Here is a 24,618-nt window from a genome sequence, read left to right as displayed (position 1 = left end):
TCTGACTACAAGAGCTCGTTCGTGTATTTTCTTTAAATGGCGGCGAGTATCCCGGCACCATCACATTGAGATCTCATTAGGCCCATTTAAAAGAGCAATGAAGTGGTTGCATTTTAAAACATCAAGGACAATAAGCGGGAAGTAGTAGCCTTTGCAACTATTTACATTTACGATAAAAACGTTTCCACCAATTTCAGACAAGGGAGCTTTAGGAGCGCGTGCCGAGCACAAAGGTGGAGGAACCAGCGGATTAGAAGGTAGGGAGCCGTGAGCCCAAATCCACAGCCGAGCCGGTGCCACCGCCCCGAGGGCCCACCCTGAAACAGGAAGGCGAGTCTTCCTGCCCCAAGTCTTTTGTTGTCACCACAGCGCCTCTTACGTCATCACGGGGCCTCTTGCGTCATCACAGGCCTCTGAAAGTAAGCGCGGCGCCTCCGACACCGCCACAGCGCCTGTTGCGTCATCATGGCTCTAACTTATGTCGGCGCCTCCTGCATCCCGATGGGGCGGCTGACGTCATATCGGCGCCGTCCAGAGAGTCACAGCCGGCGACGTTGAAGTCGGCACAGCGACCGCACGTCACCACGGCGACGCCTACGTCATCATGGCACCTCTCTGCATTATCATGGTGCCTCTAGCGTCATCACAACGCCTTTTAAAGTTGTCACAGAACCTGCAACGTCACCACGGCTTCTGTTCTCACGGGCCTCCAGCTTCATGCCCCCTCCCATCACCATGACGACGCCTACGTCATCACTGAGCCTCTGAATGGAAATGTCTCGTTGTTCTGCGCCTCCTGACAACCCGATTCAAAGCTCGGGGCTTGCTCCCCGCCAGTAGCGCACAGCATCTTGCATTAAATCCCAGGCGACTGCACCGGGCAGATTAAGGACAGGGGCCTTAAACCAGCTGAAGTGTCCCGGGTGTCCAGGAGGTGGGAGTCCCCCACCCCGCCCCGGCCCACCGTCTGGCCTAGGGCAGGGCTGCACAGCGACTTCTTCAGGCCCCTTCTTCCATTAAAAATACTTGAAATTACATTTTACAGTAACACTGGTATAGATGACTATGTTGTTTTAGAACAGTTTTTTCTACCTAAAAGTTCGGTTTTCTTCTTCTGATTTTAGAAGAAATGAAAACGCTGTGTGGGCCCCTGAAAGTATTGTGGGGCTAGGCTCTGTGCCTGCTTGACCTGTGACTAAGTGACCCTCGCTGGCTTATGGGATGGAAATCCAGCTGTTGTTCACCAGTTGGGCGCCCATCCCAACCCCCAACAGCTCTGCAAGGAGGCGGAGGGGGGCAGCCGCTGCAGGGTCGTTGGGCGGTGTCCAGTGAGGCTGCATGGCGTGCCCAGTGACTGCGCAATTCCACCTGCATATTTACCCTGGAGAAACTCGTCCATCGGTGTTTCGGTCCCTGACACATCCCAACTCGGGGCGGTGCGCGGCACATCGTAGGGAAAAAAAGAATGTTGAGTGTGTTTGCAATAGGGAAAAACCGGAAACAACTTAGATTCCATCGAGAGGGACTGTGTGATCATCAATACCTCGGAAGCTATGCAGCCAATTAAAAAGAATGGGGTGACTCAGTATGTGGGAAGTGGGGACAGTGTCCAAGACAGGGACAAATGAGTAGTGTCCAACTTGGGTGGGAAAAAAATCAAGGTGATGTCATAATAAATAAAAAGGATGGCAAATTTATATTGCCCCTACTCTGTGCCAGCTATATGCTAAGCATTTCATGGATTAAGTCGCTGGGTCTTCATCATGCCACTCTAAGAGGTAGGTACTATTCTGTCCATTTTAAAGGTGGAGAAACTGAGGCACAGAGCAGTCAAGTGACTTGCCTAAAATCACAAAACTATTAAGGGCAGAGCTTAGATTCAAACACAGGCCATCTGACTACAATCCTCTTTTTATTTTTTAAAATTTTTATTAGTTTCAGGTGCACAAAACAATGTAATAGTTGGACATTCCAATCCATTCTTAACCACTTCTTTTTTCTGCCATTTATGCAACAAGAAAAAGCAAAAGCCCAGAACAAGACTCCACAGGTCTTCCAGGCATGTTGCTTTGTATATAAATGCACAGAAAAAAAACTGGCAGGTTCCATGCCAAAGGGGCCAAAGTACTTAACCTTTGGCGGTGTTCAAAATGGTCTTGGATCCCACTCTTTCTAAACAAGACTTGCATTCATGCAATATTTTTATTAAATATTAAAGACACACAACATTGAAATTTTAAAACAGAGAGGCAAGTCAGCATCCCAGCCCATGAGATGCTGTGGCAGCTTCCAGAAAGGAGCCATTGACTAAGAGCCCAGAATTTCCCAGGAAGTTGCCCCCCCCACCTCCATCACCACCCCCGCCAATAAACAGGCTGTCACAGATGCAAGCATTCGCTTTTTTTTTAAAGGTTTATTACTTCAATAGTGAATTATTTTTAAAAGATGATAAAACTCATTTCTCTTCCAGTAGAAAAGAGACAGAGGCTTGCCCCCGGGACCAGAAGCCTCAGGTGGATGAGTCTCCCACCCGACCGGACACCAGGCTTTCGGGGCCCAGTCCTACTCCACCTCTGCCCCAGCACCTAAAAGATGAGGGCCCTTGTTGGGGGGCAGCTCGGGGCAGAGCCTCCTGCCACCCCAGCCAAGGAGTGGCTGGCTCAGTATACAGGATGATGTCAGTTGAGCTTAGAGGAAGGGGGTCCTAGACACCCAGATCCAGTGCCTGTGCAGGGTTCAGGGAGATCAAAGTCCTGTGGGGGATGAGGAGACAGAGCAGGTACACGGGGCATCTGACCCTCATGCTGGTTTTGGAGGCCTGTGTGAACGGGCTGTGCCCCCAGCCCAGAGGGGTAGAGGCCAAAGCTCTGCGTCCAGGCGGGGCACTGAGCCCACAGCAGCCCTGCCCACCTGGCTCTGGCACAGGAAGTCTGCACTCCCAGGCTGGGTTTCAGGACAGTGGCCTGCCCCTCGGAGTAAAAGCCCTGTCCTACTGGGTAAGCCACCGGGCGGAGGCTGCAGTGTTTCAACAATGATGGACAGAGCAACTGGGACAAGTAGTCTTAACGGCTGAACAGGCTCACCCAAGGGAGAGGACCCAATGCCCACAGCACCTGTGGGTGACTTGGAGAGAAGGTTCCAGAACAGTCCTTGTGGATGAGCTTCTCCTGGAGTCCCCTCAGCAGCCGCTCCATCCCTGAGTGTATCTGCACACACCTGTGCACACCTGTGCATACATGTGTGTGGGGTTGTGTGCAGTGTGCAGCCGTGTGTGGGGGGCACCTGGGAGGTTCAGGCTTTGGGACTGGTGGGCTGTCCACTGAGAGATTCCTGAAGAAGTGGGGTGAAGGGGCTGGGGAGCCGGTCTGGCTGAGCGGCTGGGCTGGGCTGGCTCTTGGTATCTTCCGGACCCTGTGGAGAAAGGGGGAGCTGGATCACCACACCCAGTCACCAAGCCCCACCCACACCCCCAGCCCCACCCTGGTCTCTCCACCCACGTCCTCCAACAGCACAGAAAGCCCCCTCACCTCCCTTTCACCAGCACCCGTCTATCAAGCTCAAGATGAGAAAAGCTGGAGTGACCTACAGACTCCTGCACTGCTATTCCAAAGGGTGTCCTCATCTCACCAAACAGCGTCTTGCCCTGCCCTCACCCCATTTTAGAGATGGGGAAACAGAGGCCCAAAGCGACTTGCCTAACATAGTGAGATGGGCAGAGCAAGGAGTCCAGGGCTTACATGCAATATTGTCCACACAGAAAAACTGGCAACAACTTAAATGCCCCCCGATAGAATGCATTATAGTCACCAGATGACAACCTAGGCAGCTGTCGCAAACAGACAATTGAGGAGGGGACAACCAGTCGCACTGATCCACATACTACATGATACCACTGAGATAAGGTGAACAGGACAAAATAGTCACCATTAGTGCTGGTAATTAATGTGAAAAATGTTAACGATTAGTGCTAGAGGCTGGGGCAGGGGGACCTCAGATACTGTAATTTATCTAGTTTACCTTAAAAAAAAATTTCTCAACTTAAAAAAGAATTTAAAGATAGCAATGATGGTAAGAATGTGGGAAACTCTTCGTCCCCTAAGCCCTCCGCCACCTTCCCAGAAGGACAAGGAGGACTTCTTGCCCAGCGGCTGCGGTTGGAAAGCCCCAAGTGCTCCTGCCCACTTGTGCCTTGTCCATAAGCACCAGCGACCTGCTTTACCACCTGGTGGGGAAAACCAAGCCTCCTCCCCCTCTGGACAGGCCAAGGGGAGAGGGGGTTCCTGGCTCCTCTCCCTCTAGAACAGATCCCAAGCTTGAGTCATATTCAAGCTGCTGCCAAGGGGGCGAGCATGTGAGCACCCACACACACCCTTCCCCGGACGCACACCACCCCACAGGGGCAGCATGGGACAACCCGGGGTGGCCAGAATCTCAACAAAGTGGGCCCAAAGAGCCGCCATCTGAGGAAGCCTCACTCCAAAGTAAAAAGGGGAAACTATTTTCCCAAAGACAACACTTGTTACAAACTCTCAAGGAACCAGAACATGAAGCCGAGTCCTCTTCCTCTTGTTCCCTTCCGCTTCTATTTGACTGAGTAATGAGGACTCAGAATGGGAGACAGATTAATGAGAAGGACCAGGAACATTTCCGTGAAGGGCTGCCCTGTACAGTTGTCCAGGTTGTTCACTGCACCAGGCCACCTAGCCAAAGGGGCTGCAAATGGGTGGTGTACATTGTTTGCCAAGCCCTCTGCCCTAGAGTTGGCTGTGTCTGCACAGAGAGGCTGTCTTTTTCTTATTCACATAAAAATACCCTCCTGGCTGCTGGAGGCCCTATTTCCTGCCTTCTCCCAAGCAAGGCAGTCCCTCAGGCCATCCCCACGTAAGGTGCAGGGACCCAGGCCAGGACTCAATACTGGCTAGAGGCTGCCCTGCATGGATTCCAGGTCTCCAGGACCACTGGCTACTTCCCAGGTGCCTGCCCCCAAACCAAAGCCTACAGGACACTACAGGAGTGCATTCCCCAAGAACACGTGACTGGGGGAGGGGGTGTCACCTGGGGTGGAGGCTGAGCTGCCTTCCAGCGGGCAGGGCAGTAGAATCTCTTTAAGTCAGAAAATTCCCTAACTTGAAAATTGGATTCTGTTGGCAAAATAAAGAGGAGCCCCCCGTTTTGTTTTATGTTTGGGGGAAGGGTGGCACGACATGCTGGCTGTGCCCAGGGAGGTGCAGCCGTGGGGCTCTGGCCTCGCACCTACCAGCCCCACCTGTGCTAAATCGAATAACCCCTTTCTCTGTGCCTGAGGACTCTACCCCTGCACCCCGAGAATACTTAACAAGCTTCTACACAAGGGGATCGTGGCTGGAAGGGCACATGGGTAACAGTGGGGCCAAACTGTACCTGACAAAGGATCCCAAAGGAATTCTTGGGAGAGAGGAAGGAAAGGGGGGACACGTCTCCAGCTAGGATGCCCTGCCCCCAAGGCAGGGACCAAATCCTCAGGTCACCCCCTTAATGCTCATCCCCAACGGGATGGGCCCTGCCCTCTTATTCCCAGATCACAGGAGGAGCCCCCAGAGCCTGGCCGGGGACAGAGCTGTCCCGCTCTTCCACCTCCTCATCCCCGAAGGGCCGGCAGCACCTGCCAGCAGCACCTGCCAGCACATACACGCCGGTGGCCACCACTGTGCATTTCCTCTTTCATTGCCTCTTCCTGGCAGTCAATCAGAGCGAGCCGCAGGCAACCGGCGGGCCCCAAAGAGCAGGGCTGTTGCCTCACTGCGACTCTGCAGCTGCAGCCCCAGTAGGCCCAGCCCCAGAAGCTCGGGGGCGTGCGCGGCACAATTTTTAGAAACCAAATAAACAGCTATTCTCAGAGGCTCAAGGATAGAGCCATTCACCTCTGCCTATCCTCACACTGTAGGGCCTGCCTGGCACACCCCCTGGCAGGACTCTCCCTCCTGAGAGCTCGGAACTAGTGGGACAAGGCCCAGGAGGGCTCCCCACACACTCACTCCTTTTCTGGCAGATAGGCTGTCAGAAAACATCAGGGAGTTGTTCAATTTCCGTTTCAGGGAACAGCGAATAGGTTTTCAGTGTAACCACATCCCGAGAACTGCATGGGACACACTTATGCCAAAAATTATTCACTGTTTACCTAAAATTCAAATTTAACTGCGCATCCTTTTGTTGTTGTTTCTTCATTGTTTTGGGTATTGGATTGTTTTCGCTCAACCCGGCAGCCCTACACTCAGGCCGGGTCCTGGATATACAGCCGGCCTGCATCCAGCCTCTAACATGACCTTGCAAATAAGATACCAGCCCATGGAACACTAGTCACCCTGCATTTCCACCAGGCCTGGGATCAAAGAAACGGTCATTCACTCGGAATCTAAGAAAGGCAGTTCCTCCAAAAACAAAATATACAAATACGTATTTTCAGTCTGTAGACCCTCCAGGTGAAGTTTAGGCTGAAGAAATGTGTCAGATCCAAAGTGTTTCAAGCCGCCAGAGTTCTACTCACTACAGGAGGGGAGGCAGGGAGGGTGAGGCATTACCTGGTACCCACCTACAGTCTTGCTTCTTGTAGAACTGTCCCCTTGGGAGCTGGTGTCATCAAGGATTCAGAATAGGCCTGCATAGCCTCCTTATCCTGTGAGCCCTTTTTACTACTACTCCAAAATAAATAGCATTTCTCCTAGAAGATAACCAAGCTAATTTATAGTTGACATTGCAGCTAAACACAAAAGGTTTTACACAGTTCTTTGATTTTCAAGAAGCAAAGGGTAGGGTGCAGAATTCCAGATTCCAACAACTGTTAACGATTGGAGGTGGCTGAGATTTGGGAAGCAGCGTTGCCCTTCATCAAAGACCAGTATCTTCGGGAAACATGTTTGGTCAGATAGACAAGCCAAGCTGAAAAGGGTTTGTCCACCTGCAAGTTTAGGCTGTGGCTGGGAATCCAGGTGGGGAGATGGGCCGCAGTGCGGACGGGGTGGATTGGCCAAGGATCAGCGGGCTGAGCAGATGGCAATTTAAATCAATCAGAGGCAAAGATTTTTATGTTACAGGATTTTGATTTGCTTCTGAAGAATGCCTTGAGAAGAAAAATTTTTCTGAAGAGAAATTAAAATACTTTGAGTTTGCCAGCATGTGATCTTTTCGTTTGTTTCAACCAGGACAAACAGATAGAAACATGTAAGGCCTAACCCCAACTAAGCCAAAAAATATGTAACGGGGGTAAATTTCAATTATTTGGCCTCCAGTGAAACCTGCAAGGAGAGGGACTCAACTGCGTCGCCAAGAGAAATGATGGCGTTCTCGTTGGGTTTGGGGGCCGGACACAGATCCAGGGGGTGAGGCAGGGAAGGGGCCCAAGCTACCATTTCACTTGGTGTCGTCACTCTCCTTCCCATCCCCCTTCTGATGGACGATTAGGAGAGAGACAGACAGGACAGAAGGTGGAGGCTGCCGTGGCCTCCTCTCCTGGTCCAGCCCCTCAACTGCTAGTCCCCTGGGCACCCTGCATGTGACGGTGTGTCCTCACTAGTGGAAACCCGCCCAAGTGGCATCCATGGGCTGGGGGCTTTGGCTTCTGGTCCCCTCCGCCTTCCCACCATAATTGAAGTCTAAAAACTGTAGGGAGTTCCCATCTGCTCACTGGAGTGACAGCCCTGCTCTGCCTGGCTGTCGCTGGGACAGTGACAGAGGATGAGGCACCCAACAGTTGCATTACACCCAACATCCGTCAGGGGCTCGAACTCCAGATGCGGGATGGGTGAGAGCTGGCACCCTCACACCAGCGCAAACCTTTCCCCCACAGGAGGGGGATTTGGAAGGGCCATCAGGGAAGGGTCTGAAAGCCCAGGTGAAGCGCCTGGGAAGGTTTATTATCGTGCCAGCAAGCAAGCAAGTGTGCAGGCGACCCCGAGAAAGAGAGAGCTGCTTCCAAAGCTACAGAAAGAAAGGTATTGTGGGTGGCCCAGGGGCAGCGCGGGGGTTGGGCGGCACCTCCACCAAGGCCCAGCCTGTGGCTCCGGGACAAGGTGGGGGCCAAGGTGGCTTTCTGGTTTATAGCGCCAAAATGACCTCTCAAGACTCCCTGCCATTGAGCAGTGTCCTTTCCCCACCATGTAGCTGCTCACCCATCCTCGCCACCGCCCCTGGAGCCTGTGGTCACAGGCCTTGGCATTGTACGACCACAGTAACTGTTTGTCTTGCCCACTGCTATCCAGACCTCATGTCATTTCTCCATCCCCAAAACGGTGCACAGTGCCTTGAAAAAAGGACGCTGCTCACCAAAGGGGTGTCATTAATGCCACGAATGAATGAATGAATGAATGAATGACACCAAGTCAAGAAGGGGTATGTGTTGTTGCCCCCTCGTCTTCCTGCCTCTAGAGGGCGGATGCCTCTGAGCCCTCTCCATCTATGCTCCCTTCCTGAAACAATGTGTACCCTCCCTGGTCCCACCACCTTCACTCCCCTGGGTCTCCTCACTGGTCCTTCTGCTTCCGCCACTCCCGCCCAAGGCCCTAGTCACTATACAGCAGCTGACCCTGAAAAGCCCCCCACTAGCTTCCTGTCACCCCTGGAATCAGTTGCAAGCTGCTCACCCTGTGTTACAGGGCCCAGCGTGACCTGTCCCTACCCCCTCAGACACCATGTCCCACTGCTACCCCCACCTCACTCCCTTCCAGCCACCCTGGCCCTGCCGGATCTCTTCCAGAACGCCTCCAACATCCCTGCCTCAGGGCCTTTGCACTGGCCATCCCTTCAAGTGGGACACTCTTTCCAAGACTCTGTGCGGAGTGCCTCCTTAGCATTCACAGCTAAGCCTAAATTCTGCCTCTAAAGAGAAGCCTTTCCTGACACTCTCTCTATAGTTGTCACCACCCTGGACGCTGTGCTGTCCAGTCCCCATGTGTGGCCGTTGAGCCTTTGAAATGGAGCGAGTCCAAATCAAAACCCCTTGTATGTGTAAAATACATACTGGATTTCAAAGACTTAACATGAAACCAAACAAAATATGAATGCCTGTTTTTCATATTGATTACATGTTGAAACGGTTGTATTTGGGATATAGTCAAGTTAAATAAAATATGATTAAAGTTAATTTTTTGACTTAATGTGGCTATTAGAAAATTTAACTTTAAAACCACACACCGCTCCCAGTGCATTTCTATTGGGCAGCACTGCTCTATCCTACCACCTTTACCATCAGTAACATTGTCTTTTGTTTACTGACTTGGTTTTCATCTGTCTCCCCGACTGGAAAGCCAGGCCCCCACACCCCTCCCACCCCGGGAGCAGGGACGGCATCTGTCTCGTTCACTGCTATGTGCCCTGCACCTGACACAGCCTGGCACCCAGCAGGTGCTGACTTGACGAACAAACCATTCAAGGACCAGGTCTCATAACCCAAAACCCACCAGCAGCCCCTCCAGGGGAGGGTCCCCAGGCCTCCCAGAGCAGGCAGAGAAGTGGTAATGCAGGACGCAGGAGATGCAAGGACCCAGTGACAGCTCCCCGGCTCCAGGCAGAGACCCAGGCTGAGGGCGTCCTCAGGCACGGCAGAAGGGACAGCTAGGAGCGCTTTGCCCCAGCAGGCAAGCAATGGGCCTTGCTCCGGCCACCACCTACTTGGCTCCGGATTTGGTAGACGACGGAGATGAACAGCAGGACACAGCCCAGGGCAAGGAGGACATACTGGGCGTAGTGTAGCACCTTGGGCAGCAACACCAGCTGGATATAGAACGTGTGAAGGGTCTCACCCTCCATGGCCCCTCTCTGGGGAGGGAGAACAACAGACAAATGGGCTGAGGCCACACACAGATGTTACCCCACGCCACATCCCTCTTCCCACCCCCTTTCCTCATCTCAAGTCCACTGGCCAAAGCGTTGGATGCAGTATGCAGGAGGCCCCCATTTCTTCCAGGACCACGCAAGGATACTACATTTCCCAGATTCCCTTGCAGTTGGGCAGGGCCATGTGATCAAATTCTGGCCAATGGGATGTGGGCACAGTGATGTTATTTATGACTTCCACACCTGGCCCGTGAAAACCTTCCACGTGATTCTCTCCATCATTTTTCCCAACCACTGAACGGGGATGAATTCTGAGGGACTCAAGGACGGCAAGACCACAAGCCGACCCGAATGGCTGGGTGGAGCAGAGCTCCGCCTCCCACCAGCCCACATCTGACTGCGACATGAGCTTGACATTCGGAGGCTGCCTGTTCTAGCCCTGAGCTCACCCTGACTGAAAACAAGCTAGGGGCCAGCCCGGTGGCTCAGGCGGTTAGAGCTCCGTGCTCCTAACGCCAAAGGCTGCCGGTTCGATTCCCACATGGGCCAGTGCCAGATGGCTCAGTTGGTTGGAGCGCAGGCTCTCAACCACAAGGTTGCCAGTTCGACTCCCGCAGGGGTGGTGGGCTGCGCCCCCTGCAACTAACAACGGCAACTGGACCTGGAGCTGAGCTGCACCCTCCACAACTAAGACTGAAAGGACAACAACTTGACTTGGAAAAGTCCTGGAAGTACACACTGTTCCCCAACAAAGTCCTGTTCCCCTTCCCCAATAAAATCTTTAAAAAAAAAAAAGGAAAAGAAAGAAAACAAGCTAGGCCAGAAGGAACCCTGAAAAGTGAGGGAAAAGGAAGTTCAAGTGAAAAGCTGACACCCTGAAAACCAACTTCCCTTGTCTCAGTAGTCAAGCACATTCAAAAAATCAGTACCCCGGGCTAGGGCTTTCCAGTTTCAGGCCGTGTCTGTCTTCTCCATCTCAAGTGACCCTTTCGACTCAGAGGGGTAATTGACAAAGTGCTTGCAGAGTGGTAGACGGCTCTGGGTCACACAGTCCAGCTCCCCTGGCCCCCCACCCCGCCCCCCTCCACCAATGGGTCCCTGCCTCACATGCCCACACTGGCTCCTCACTGGGGTACCAGACGCCACGCCCAAGGGTGCCCAGTGCAGGTAGAGTGAGGTGACCTTACCTCCTCAAACCACAGCAGCGGCAGGACCACCGGCTCAATCTGCGCAGTTTGTCTGGAAATAAGCGAGACAAAGCCGGTGAGAAGTTTTGTCAGGGTGTTTTCCAGCAGGCAGCTTTGGACATGTGGTCGGAAGCTCCAGAGTCGGCAGCAACTCGATTGGTGCGGGCTTGAGGAGTGGCTGCGTCCTGGCAGGGAACTGCCTGACAGATCAGACAAGACCTTCTCAGTGAAAAACTCGCATCCCCTATGTGGCAGGGGCAGCCCACGACCGAGCTCATATCCAGTTGTTCCTTTTACAAACAGAACCCCACTTTTATTCAGGATGGCAATGCCCCCAGCCAACAAACACTGTGGCTTATGCTGACCGCCTGCTTTCCTTCAGAAACTCTGGGATTCGGGTGCCAGGCATAGGTGACCAGCCCCCCAAAAACACCCTGGGCGCTGAGTCTCTAACGGGCTTCCCTGCTAGATGACACTTCGCACGTGTTGTCACAGCTCATTGCTAGGGAATTAAGGACATCCTGTGTGACTCTCCTGGGAGAAGACTCTGGAAGACAGAGCCTACTTCCCCCAGAATTTCTTTGCTGGTTTTGCTTTGAATCCTTTCACTGGAATAAATCAAAGCTGTGACTCTGACCACATGCTCGGTCCTGTGAGCCTGAGCGTGGTCTTGGGGACCCAGACACAGCCACTTACTAGCTCACCATGTGACCTCAGGCATCTCCTTCCTCTCTCTGTGCCTCTTCTGTAAAATGGGGCTTAAAACAGAATTCCTCGCAGGGCTCTCAGGGAGGACTGAGCAACACGAGCAAAGTGCTGAGGAAAATGCCCAGCATATAAAAAGGGCCCCACGTTTATCACCATCTGTTGCTGTTGTTGTTAACCGCCACAGACAGTGGACAAATATTCTGCAGCTTTCCCATCCTTGGGTGTGCTAAATAAGGTACAGCCGTACGGAGGAGAGATGGAACTCATTCAGGGGACGGGGACCAGACTCGGCACAAAAGGCCAAATCCTCGATCGCAACTCTCAAAAACCTGTCGGGGGGCCGGCCCGGTGGCTCAGGCGGTTAGAGCTCCATGCTCCTAACTTGGAAGGCTGCTGGTTCGATTCCCACATGGGCTAGTGGGCTCTCAACCACAAGGTTGCCAGTTCAAGTCCTCAAGTCCCGCAAGGGATGGTGGGCAGCGCCCCCTGCAACTACCAACAGCAACTGGACCTGGAGCTGAGCTGCGCCCTCCACAACTAAGACTGAAAGGACAACAACTTGACTTGGAAAAAAGTCCTGGAAGTACACACTGTTACCCAATAAAGTTCTGTTCCCCTTCCCCAATAAAATCTTTAAAAAAAAAAAAAAATCTACCCATTAAGTAGAGCACTGTGCACTGCGGTGAGTTTACACAGCATCACCTACAGAGAGACGCAGAGCCGCTATGGAAATACAACGGAAGGGCTGTTTGCTGTGGCCTCTGTTATCTGCGCTTGTAAGAAATGATGTAAATTTAATGCAAACAGCATTTTATCTCAAGATGAAGATCTCGTGAGCAAACAACACAAAAGTTCCCAGACAAGGCACAGCTGACCAGCTCTGCTTCTGGGCGGTGCGTGTCCAGACCTTTCCCACAGCCATTCCTCATCGGCCCTCCAGAGGGCGACAGGCACTGCGCTTAAGACAGCTTCCCTGAGACCAGCTCCAGCTGACAGGGGCCATCAGGCAGCTCTGTGGCCCCATTCTCAACAGACAGGGACACTGAAGCCCAGGGAGGTTAGGGTAGCAGCCTGACACCCCCAACTGGCAGAATCCAGCAATCAAGCTGATGGCTTGAGCAGTCTTTATCGAGAATCTGAATCAGCTCTCCCAACAGGTGAAACTGAGTGAGCTCGTGTTAAAACCAAGACTTTGAAAAATGCATTTGAAAATGCGAAGGATGGGGCCACACTGGCCCCTCCCTCTGGTGCTGGGTGGGGGCTGGCCTATGGCTCCAGCCCCACCCAGCCAGCCCGGCCGCTCTGAGTCACCTGTCCGCCCCAGGGTGTTAGTTAGCAGACCGGGCGCCATGTGCCCTGGGCCCGAGAGCTCCAGCCTGGGCTCGGACACCTGCTGAGTGTGGTGCCACTCTAACGCCCATACATCCTTCACGCACAAATCCTCCGAGCGGCCTCCACATGTGGAAATGAAAAGGCAGGTGGGAGTGAAGATGAGGTTGCACTTCTGACTCCCTGTCACTCGGACAAAGTGTTCTTCCTTCTGGCTGACAGGCGTTTCACAAAGTGGAATAGATGCCCACATTCCTGCTGCCCAGACATCTTTCTAGGCAAACTGTTTTGTTAGTGAAATGATGTCGAGAAGTACAGCCATTGATATAAGGACGAGTCCGTGTACTCCCTCACCCAGCTCTGTCAAAACGTAAGGTTGTAACAAGACTTGGAGAGGATATGCAGGTGGACCCCTCCTACACTGTTGATGGGAACGCAAATGGGGCAGCCGCTGTGGGAAACAGTCTGGCGGTTCCTCAAACGGTTAAACGCAGAGTGACCACATGACCCAGCAATCCCGCTCCTGGGTAGACCGAAGAGAAATGAGAGTGTACGTCCACAGAGAAATTTATACATGAATATTCATAGTAGCATTATTCACCATGGCTACAAAGTCGAAACAACCCAAATGTCCATCAACTAATAAATAAAACATGGTCTGTCCATACCATGGAATATTATATAGTCTATATAAAGGATGAAACACTGACACACGCTACAACATAGAAGAATCTTGAAAACATGATGCTGAGTGAAATAACCCAGTCCCAATAGGACCAGATATTGTATGATTCCACTTATAGGAAATGTCCAGAATAGGCAAATCCATAGAGACAGGAAGTAGATTAGGGGTTGCCTGGGGCTGAGGGAAACGGAGAATGACTGCTAATGGGGACGGGGTTTCTTTTGGGGGTTGATGGAAACGTTCTAAAATCAATGGTGGCGAGGGTCGCATAGCTCTGTGAATATGCTACAATCACTGAATTGTACATTTTTAAAGGGTAAGTTTTATATATGTGAATTAAATCTTGATAAAGCTGTTACTCAAAAAAACCAAAACAAGAAAATCCGTGCTTAAAAAATTCCTCCTGTAGACTGAATCGTCACAGTTCAGAATGCTGTCTGGTAAGTTTCTATTTTCAAACACTTGGTTTTGCCAGGACTTAATTTCTGCCATTCTGTTGAGTGGGAAACAGCTTGGATGGAAGATTCTGGCTAAACTGGGGGACATATGTTAAGAGAGAAAAAGGGGATTCTGGGGCAGGATGTCCAGACGTGGGGTGGCCCTGAGCTAAGACACCCCCATCAAGGGAACAATCGCAGGGACTAGATACCACACCTGGTAGGGCCATCTCCCTCCCCCAGACCCCAACCCCTGGGTGGTAGCTGGAGTCCCGAGTCCCTGTTCTCTGAACAGCACGGCAGCCCCGCGCCCAGGCCCCACTCACCCGATGCCTTTGATGGACTTGATGTAGAGACTCAGCTGCAGTTTCACAGAGCAGTTCATGGGGATTCCCGTGAGCTGTGACAACACACACAGTGAGGGGGGGGGCGCAGGGACCCCTGCAAACTCCCGTCTCCTTTGTCCCGCTCAAGAGGGTGGGCGTTCCAGCTCAGCTGTCCATGCACTGGGGTCTCCTCTACTCGCTCTAAACCAGGGGTGTCCAAACTTTTTTCAATGGTTTTCACCAAGGGCCATATGAGGTAAAATACACAAACAGCCGGGCCACTCACTCGAGTGAAGTACGTATTGCCTCACCTGGTTTATTTAAGTAAACTAAATATATTTTTGGAATTTGCTGTGGGCCAATTAACAATGGATTGTGGACCACAGTTGGCCGCAGTTTTGACACCCCTGCGCTAAAACCTAAACAGCAAACACATGCTTCCAAAAGGGCTCTTTCATCCGTGAGCTCGAAGGGCCCTGTCTGGAGACTAAGCCTCTTTCTGGATGGAAAAATCCTAATCCTTTTACGACGCTGCTTCCCCAAGCGGAATGACATTTTTCAGTCATCACCCCTTCCCTCCACCCCCAAATTAAACAAAACAGATTTGCATGTTGAGGCAGTCTCTTCTCAATTCACTCCCAACATTTTCTGATCATCTCCAACCTCATGACATTTTCTCCTTGTTTCTATTTATGGTTGCCTTCTTTTTACGGAGAATTTGTAAATTTCCAATTTGAGGTAATGATAGAAAGCTTCCTTTGTGTAGAATCTACTTTTTTTAATAAGACAATTTTTTAAAATAATAAGTAAATAACAGAAGTGACACACATATAAGACCAAAATCAGGAAGGTTCTGGAATGAAGTCAGGAAACTGCAGTAGAAAGGAAGCCAGGTTTGAGTTCAGGGGACCACCACCCTGCTTTTCAGCTCTGACTCGTTTCCTCATCTGTTAAATGGAGATATCCCACCCACCTCACAGGATTTCTGCAAAGGAAGAATAAGGTCTGCAGCCTAGCCACACTCAGCCCTAAATGTCTGTATCATCACACGCCAGGGGGAAAGCCCAGCACTCTGACCACCTCCAGGGCCCCCACGGCACAGAGCAGCGGGTCAAAGGCCGTGCTCCACGAACTCAAGGACCTGGTGGGCTGGCGGGAGATCACCTGTGTGCAGAAAGGAGCCAACAGCTGCCGAGGCTGCCCTCCTTACTGCGGGGGCTGGCGAGGCTGGCCCCTGGCTGGCATCAGGGAACCTGCATTTCGGGAAGGTTACCTCCGGCTCTGGTCAGAGGGGTTCACTGCGTCTGGACTGTGTATACACAGTGTGGTTTATGCTGACCGCCAGCTGTCCTTCGGGGACTCTGGGATTTGGGGGGCAGGCAGAGGGTGCCGACATGACCTGCCCCCAATAAACACCCTGGGCACAGAGTCTCTAAGGAGCTTCCCTGCTAGATGACACTTCACACGTGTTGACACAACTCAGTTTCTAGGGAAATAAGCACGTCCTGTGCGACTCCCCTTGGAGTCTGGGCCTGGTCCCCCCAGATGTCACCCCGGCAGCCTTTTTCTGCTGCTGACTGTGCTTTGTGTCCTTTTGCTGGAACACACCTGGACCGTGAGCATGACCACAGGCTGAATCCTGCCCGTCCTCCTTTAAAATCATCCAACCTGGGGGTGGGCTTGGGGACCGCGACACAACCTGCTAGCCCCTTCCGCTCTCTAGAACAGACTCGACATCCTGTGGTCTCCACTTGGGCCCCTTTCTCCCCTCCTAGGCTCGGTCCTCCAGCTGCTGTCAGGACACCTCTCCGCAGACAAAGGCCTGCCTGCTCCCTGCGCAGAAACACAGACCCAGGATCCCACTGCTGTCACCACACCCTGCCCGGGATTTAGGAGCAGAAAAGTAGCCACCACAGAAGCAGCTTCCACAGGTGTTCTGTTCTAACAGGCAGCAAAGACTCCACAGAGTGCTCAAAAGCAACAACAAGAAAATGAAAGGCCACTTCCTCTCCCTGCCTGCCTCACTGACCTGAAACTAGAAGACGAGGAAAAGCCAGCTGTGTGGCTGCTGCAAAACAGCTGTGTGCATCTTTCGGGACTCCCAGACGTAACTGCCTATTTCTCAGTATGGGGGTGATGGAGGGGTGGGGAACTCACACACTGAAATGACAGTCACCAGTGGGAACAGAGAAGAGATCGTGTTGTCGCTGGAATTCCCCAGAAGGCAGCCGAGAGAGAGACAGTAAGACAAATGAACAAAGAGAGAAGGTGCACGCCATCTGCTGGCTTTATCATAAAAGCCTTTTAAAACCTGGTTAAAAATTTAAAACAGTATGGAAAAGCCTTAGCATTTCTAACAATAAAGAATGAATTTAATAGAGGACACCTAGTGTATTAATGGGACTTAATACCAACATAATTAATATGAACTATATATTAATACAGGACGTAATGCTGTGGGCATTAGAAGGCTTGGTGTCAGAAGACCTGTATTTGAATTCAGCTTTATCCCTTACTTTCTCTCAATCATTTATCAAACCCACATTTACTGAGATACTAGTACCTCTCTGCTAACTGCTAGAATTCTAGCAATTAACAAGACGGAACAGACCCTTCCCTTGGGGAGCACACAATCCTAGTTACTAGTTGTGCCGCTTAAGCTATGTGGACTACAGCTTCCCATCTGTACGATGGGAGTGCCTGGGCCCACCTCCCAGGTCCCCGTGCAAATTCAGTGGGTTAATGCATGGGAAAGTACCTCGCTAGTACCTGGAACATAATGAGACTCACGAAACATTTGCTGAATGTAAGGTGTGTGCAGACTTCATTAGCCTAGGTTTTCAGTCAAAGAGAGAGAGAAGGTGAGTGCTGGGGGCTGGCAGGTCGAGTCAGTGGCTAGGAAAGCCTGAGGAGTATGAAGAGAAATGGTGTGGGACAGCACCAAGCAGACAGAAGAGATTCAAAAAGGCCTGTGGGGGAGACGACTGTCCACTCAGGACACCCACAGAATTTTTGAATCAATGGTAAACATGACATGGGCACATTTTACAGAGAAGAGGCAACTAGCTACGGACACACCCCTGGGAGGGTCACTGTGCAGGTCTGATACCCTCCTGGTCCCTGATGGTCACACAGACTTGTCACATGGGACAAATTCCCCGGAACCCAATTTACCTGCAAGATACTCGTTGATACCAAAAGATCTTTATGGTATGTTGGCACAGCCAGAAGACTGCCTCTGGCTAATTTGCAGGCTGATAATTCCTAATTAATTTACTGTCTTATGATCCTTTTATAGAGATAATTTCCTTATAAAGAGACAATAAAGTCCTTGAACTATGGAGTCAAAGGGCAAAGTAGGGACCTTTGATGGCTTGATATTCTAGAAGCTATCACTGCCAAAGAAAGCCAGGCTTCCCATCACTCCCCACAATAGCTTGGTGCCTGGAGGAAAGTAGGGGCCAATCAGAAATCCCTGCTCCCCACAGTCTGATAAGCAGGGGCTTACCGGGTGGATGTCCAGGAACAAGGAATGTTCTGTTTCGTTGGGGTGGAGGCCGAGCACTGCGTCTGCCAGGACAGGGTCGGCGTTGTAGAAGTGGGGATGGGAGAGAAACAAGGGTGCATCTAGGAGGCAGAAGGTAGAGAGGGGGGCATCAGACAAGGAGAATGCGTTGGCACGTCCAGAGGCTTCATGCCAGGCCCTGAGCCAGATGCAGGGATGCACAGACACTGAAATGCAATCACTGCCTGCAGAGCACTCCGTGATGATGACAAGAGGCAAACAACAATAACTAGACAGGGAGCATTCCTTCATTCAGTCCGTAAGTGCTTACCAAGCACCCAAAAGGTGCCGGGCATGGGAAGCCAGCAAGGGACAAGCTCTGTGCCAGAGGAATGGTAACGCTGGAGCTGCTGATTCTGGCAGGAGAGGTCAGAGGAGGGAAAGGAAAAGATGGACAACAGAAGGCAGGCCGAGGTCAGGGCACAGCATTCCAGGTGGAAGGGATGGCAGAGCAAACACAGGAGGTGGGGAAGTGCAAACGGAGTAGACGGTGTGTGTGTGTGGAGGGGAATCACGGGAGTTGAGGATAGAAAGGTAAGTGGAGGCCAGATTTGAACTTGGGTGGGGGGAGGGGCGTCTCAATTGCCAAGCCAAGCAACCTGGGCTGTCCTCTGCAGGCAACACAGCGACGATCAGAGACACTCAGGTGTGTACACCTGTGGGCAGGTCTCCCTAACGTCCACAGGAGGGGAGAAGACACACCTGCTTTGCTTCTCTCCCAGCAGCCAGTCTGCAGGGTGGACGCCAGCATGCATGAACAGGGACTGACGGGAGCCCCGAGTGAGAAATTCACACCCAGAAACGTGAGGTCAAACCTCTCCATTAACCGAGCAAGCAAGGCAAACGCCAGCTCACCCTCGAGTGCCCAGGGCAACGTACAACAGGCCTGGTGGACAATAAGTTCACAAGGAAAAAGAATGAGCCTCTCAAAATTTTACCAGGACCCGGAACAGGCACATCACAGACAGCACGCAGACTGGTGGTGGACAGGGGCTGGGGACGGGGCGGGGGGTGAGACTGCTAATGGATCTCGGGTCTCGTTTCAGGCTGGTGACAATGTTCTGGAACTAGACAAAGGTATTGGCAACACAACATCATGAATGTACTAAATGCCACTGAGCTGTAGGCTTGGTTAATTTTATGTTATGTGAACTTCACCTCAGTAAGAAAAAAGAATGAGAAAACAAACGAACTTCGCGAGGTCTTCTTCCCTAAAACCAACAGCTCATCTGCTGCTAGACCGGCATTCGTGTTTGTGTGCATCTGGCAACCTCAAGCATCTGGATTCTTTCTGCTTTCCTTTGCAAAGCCAAGCACTGGATTGAAATAAAAGCTGGGGATTTATCGATGTCTGACTTCGTTCTTCCCAGAGTCCTTCTCCGTTCATCGCCTTCAAGTTTCTCAACATGAATTCATTCATCCTAGTACCGCTTCCATTTTGCCACAGCCGCTTACTCTCCCACACCGTCATATAATGTGCTTCTTTGAACCAACTGCCACTGCTTTATTTAAATAGCTATATTTTAAGGGGGGGGCTTTACATCTGAACCATAACTGGCAAACACGTGCCACAATTAGAAAGTAAATACAGGAATAAATGCAACGGAAGCCAGTGAACATTATACCTCCTAATGAGACACTGTTACCGGCACAAGGCTTTGACCCTGAGACCTGCTCTTTCTCTGTTAAAGAGAGAGAGAGATGAGTATTGGACAGGTGTTCAAATCCTTTAGCACCAACAGAGACTGTCTCCTGGAGGTAGTCAGAAGGGCAGAAAAAGAACAGAAAAGAGAAGCCTTCTTTTGCCGTGTTAAGTCAATGCTATTCAAAGCGGCCTCCTTGCTCCTCTGAAGTCATCTTGAGTGCCCCTAGGGACAATGTTCCACAATTTGAAAAACTCCACTTCCCATCCTCCCATTTCCACCATCAAAGGAGACCATCGGAGCAAACATGAGGACCCCATTTTCACAGGTGACGAAACTCTGAGGCCCTTGGTAAGGAGGCAGTCACCAAGAGAGGCCCTAAAAGGTGGCAAATCTCAAACAAGCCCCTAGGTCACGTGTCCAAGGCCAGGGGGAGACCGAAGTGAGCTGGACCAATCAATTCGCACCTGCCCTGGCTCCAGACATTAAGCCCACTGGGTTTTTTAATAGCACGTATGTGTGCGTGTGTTATCTTTCTATTTTATTTCCAAACAGACTGAGAGAACCCGCCCAGGTAATCAGTGCTAATGAATTTATAGCTTTATGGCACAATTGACCAACCTACTCGCCCAGGATCACCACGGGTTACAACTCAGGGTTTCTATGGGGCAAGTCTGAGGCCTCACACAGCAGAGAGGTTTGAGGAGAGAGACTCCTCTGGGTCCAAGCGACTTTCAAGGCCTGGAAAGGGAAATATGTGGGAATTTCTTATCTTCAGGTTCAATGTCACACAGATGCAGGTATGCCAAACGACACGTACGAGAATGTTCCTGGCTGCACTAGGGTATGTTCAAACACCCAGAAACTCAGATGCCCACGAGCAGTAGCAGAGGTAAGGAAAACAGGGGTGTTCCTCAGGATGGAACGCCAGACAGCGAAGAGGGCATCTACAGCACCCATAACAACAGGGATGGGGTTCACCCACGTGATAATGGGCGAAAGAGGCCAGAAAATGAGAAGAATGGAGCACACGCTTTCTGACCCCATTCACAGAAAGACCAAAGGCAGGCAACACTGTGTGGCGCCGGAAGTTGGGCCAGTGGCGAAGCACGGAACATGGAGACATCGGGGGCGGATTCTATTCTGTTTCTTGTTTGGGGTGCTGATGATATGGGTGTGCTCACTTTCTGGAATTTAAAACCGCACGTGTCATTTGGGCACCTCTCGGTATGTATGTTTATTTCAACGTAGAACACTTTATATACATAAATATTTTTAAATTCCCTTGCACGTGTGAAGTTGTTTCGGCAGATGTGCTAAGATGAGGCAGTGCAGGTCTGAAGAACAGTTGCAGGGGAAAAGACGGGAAGAAATGACGTTAGAGGGGCCGGCAGAGGCCAGCTGCTACAGAGCGCCGCGGCCACGGTAAGGGTTTCGCTGTATGTGTGAGGGGAGGTATCAACATTTGCAGCAGAACTGGGCAGCCATCCATGTTTCTGAAAGGTCCCTGGAGCTGCTCTCTGGAACAGGGTCCAGCAGCGCTTTCTACGACGGTGGAAGTGTTCCCTTTCCGTGCGGTCCGTCCCCGACAGTGGTCATTAGGCACATGTGGGTGGTGATCGTTTGAAATGTGGCTAGTATGACTAACGAAGGCCTTTTTCATTTGATTTCATTCAAAGCAATTTCAATTTCAACAGCCCTACGAGTCCAGTGGTGACTGTGCTGGACAGTGTGGGGGATGGATCGGACATAGAGCGGCAACCAAGCAACAGGGGTCCCGCTGGAGAGGTGCGGATGAGTGGCAAGAGATGCTGGTGGCCTGGACCATGGGGCCGGGGGAGGAGACAGGAAGAACTGGGGGTTTAATTTGGAGGCAGAGCAGACTGAGCTTGACGACACAGTGGACGAGGGTGAGAAGAGGGGAATGGAGCTGACACCCAAGGGTCCAAATGGAGCAGCTGAGGTGGGGGCATCTTGGGGACTGGCACTGAGAAAACACTGATGATGCCAGAGGACTCCATGCCAGCACAGCGGCCACCCAAGCCCGCAATCGCACACCGCAAAGGAGCTTCCACAGGACTAGAATCCTGTGGCCGGCTTCGTTTCCTCCCAGATGGGAGGCCCTTCCCACAGATCCTCACTGTCAAGCCACATGTCACGGTGTGGGAGGGAGGCAGAGTTACGCTGCTCTCCACGGCCTGATCCCCAGAACCCATGAATACGGGAGGTTACGTGCCCAGGGGACGAGGCTGTCCATCCGCTGGCCTTCAAACAGGGAGCGTGGTGTGGACCCCCAGGGCAGGCCTGACGTGCGCTGCACGGTTCTTCAGCGGGAAGAGGGACGTGGAAGAGGGGCCGAGATGAGACCGCAGTGGGGGGAACAGAGAGACTTGAGGTCGGAATTCTGAACCACAGAGCTATTTACGATCATGATTTTTGTGCTAAGCCACTAAGTTTAAAGGAATTTATTACAACAGCAGCTTATACACACAGCACGGTTTTTTTCCACATTACCTTTCTTCTGCCTCCTTATCGCTGGCCTAATGGGATTATCAAGAGTGCAGAGGCCAGAGACGAAGCAGGGGGCAGATAATCCCCTGATTACGCCCGCCCCACCCTCTTGCCCTCTCACAGGGATGACACATACTGAACCTGCAGGTGCTGATGTTCTGAATTCCAGACTTCAGACATGGGCAGAAGCCCTCGTTGGGCGGGTAGTCGGCCCCGCTGGCAAACAATGTGCTGGGGGCCTTGAAGCGAAAGGTGGGGATACCTTCAAACATGCCTTCTTCCTGGTATATGAGCTTCATGGACCTGCAGGGGACAGACAAGGTGGAGGACGACACAAGACACGGGGGCTGCGACCAGGCCCCACTTCCCCCCACCTGCAGACACTTCCCAGGTCCCCAGCTGCCATCATGGAGCTTTAAAACAAGAAGCGACTATATCACATCCCCACTTAACACTGCAGTTGCTTCCAGTCTAATCTGTAATAAGATCCAAAGCCCTCACCAGGGCCCACAAGCGCCCATGGGGTCCAGCCCCTGCCTATTCCTCCAACAGGCTCCCTCCTGCCCCTGGGCCTTTGCATCTGCCACGCCCCCTGCCTGGAATGTTCTGCCCTGGAATCCTTACACATCAGACTTCAGTTTTTCACTCAGGTTCAGCTGTCACCTCCTCGAGGGCACCAACACGCCCCACACCCCATCACTCTCCTGTAGTTCTCGAGGGCACATCTAAATCTGAACATGGACCATGGACTTGAACTGTGCTGCCCACGCTGTGCCCGGAGCCACTCATCAATCACAGTGGCTCTGGAGGCCCCGACGTGGTGCGAGGCCACACGCAGATGCACCCTCAGTGTAAAGTGACTACAGGTTTCTACGGCTTGGTACCACAAATAGGTAAAACATCGCTTCCATAATGTTTTGTTTGCATTGTTCACACATGAAAATGATAATATTTGGGGTATACTGGCTCAAGCTAAACATATCATGAAAATTAATTATACTTATTTCTCGTCCCTTTTTTTTTCACGCCGCCACTAGAGAATTTCAAATTATGAGTGGGACTTGCATTATGTTTTTATTGGACAGCAATAGCCTACACGGTGGGACTCCCTCAATGCTGAATGTCCTCATCAGGACGGTAACGCAATCATGGAAGAAAATATCCTTGTTTTTAGAAAACACCCACTGAAGTCTGTAGGCATCCAACTGACTTTCAAATGGCCCAGGAAAAATCTACCCCGAGACAGAAGTGGGGGGTAACGACAGAGCAGACGGGGCAGGAGAGAAACAACTGGTAAAACTGACGTAAGGGAGTAGGGGGAGTGGGGCGACTTATACTTTTCTTGCAATTTTTCTCTAGGTTGCACTGTCTCATTTTAATAAGTGAACACACGCAGAGCAAAAGCTCTTCCCGCCCTCTGACACCCCCCCCACCCCGGGTTTGTCTGCCTGAGCCCCCTGCCAAGACAGAAGCTCCTGGGGAACAGGGACTTGGGCCAGCTTGTCACTGCCGTGTCCCCAGTGCCTTGCACAGATGGACTCCATAAAGGTTTGCTGGGAAGGCAGAGGACTCAGAGCTCATATTAGTGAGTCCCCAAGTGAAAGAGTGGCCTGCATGGAGCAGAGGACAGGGCAATGCCCAGAGGAGGGCTCCAGCATCCTTTGTCCGGTGTTGGCCTCAGCGGAGGGCAGACCTCCAAGGCTGCAACTCCAGAGACTGAAGGGGCCATGGGAGAGGCGTCCAGATGTCTCAGCATCCGGAAGGAAAACAGGGCAGCCAGACAGACGCCACCGGCTGTCCTTTGCTTGTCTTACTTCACAACGCCCTGAGACCTTGAGCATTTCCTGCCCACTACCACCACCACCACCACCACCACCCACGCCCCAACAACTACCAGCAGCCTCTCTCTGGACCTTGCAAAAGCATCAGCAGCTGGAGTTTGGCTCTCCGTGGTGTAGCCAAAAGCCACCTGTCTGGGCCGTGAGCACCTACGAGGCCAGAATGCCCCCCGGCAGAGCCATTACCGGCAGGCCTCAGGGCTGTAGAATTCCAGCGAGGATTCAGGAGTCATAAATGGTGCCCACATCTGCCCAGAAGTTCCATTAATCATGTTGCACTGATCTGAATGCCAGAAGTTGACCTGCACGGGACATTGAGACACAACCGCTCAGGACAGGGAATGCTCTCCGGCACTGTACACCTGACCTGAGCTGCGACTTCCCAGGCCGTGTGACCTGGGGTAGATGTCACCACTCAGTTCCCAACACTGTTTGTAGACAGAAGATAGTTCCCTCAGAGAGACAGCATGGCACGGTAGGAGAGCAGGCTGTGTAGACAGCCAGTTAGAGTGTTGACTGCACCTCCCTGTTCCCTAACTATGGATCTTTAAGTGTGCAACTGTGGACTCAGTTTCTTCATCT

General features: G+C 51.9%; 1 protein-coding gene across 4 annotated transcripts in view; it reads right to left on the bottom strand.

The window, feature by feature from the left end:
- Positions 1-2,376: 2,376 nt before the first annotated feature.
- SCARB1 (scavenger receptor class B member 1) overlaps positions 2,377-24,618 on the bottom strand; it is a 64,269-nt gene continuing 42,027 nt past the window's right edge. Inside the window, exons 6-13 of one of the 4 annotated variants that reach the window (XM_033098099.1) lie at positions 24,223-24,338; positions 22,335-22,501; positions 17,988-18,106; positions 14,480-14,553; positions 10,995-11,046; positions 9,643-9,789; positions 6,558-6,697; positions 3,274-3,411 (exon numbers count right to left, since the gene is read on the bottom strand). In XM_033098099.1, the coding sequence (XP_032953990.1) occupies positions 6,569-6,697; positions 9,643-9,789; positions 10,995-11,046; positions 14,480-14,553; positions 17,988-18,106; positions 22,335-22,501; positions 24,223-24,338 (804 nt within the window). In that variant the 3' untranslated portion in view covers positions 3,274-3,411; positions 6,558-6,568. The other 3 variants (XM_033098098.1, XM_033098100.1, XM_033098101.1) reach the window with 3 other exon arrangements.

This window comes from Rhinolophus ferrumequinum, chromosome 25 (genome assembly GCF_004115265.2).
Source record: "Rhinolophus ferrumequinum isolate MPI-CBG mRhiFer1 chromosome 25, mRhiFer1_v1.p, whole genome shotgun sequence".
Lineage (NCBI taxonomy): Eukaryota > Metazoa > Chordata > Mammalia > Chiroptera > Rhinolophidae > Rhinolophus > Rhinolophus ferrumequinum.
Note: the sequence above shows the minus strand (reverse complement) of the source record. Positions and strands in the feature narration are given on the sequence as shown.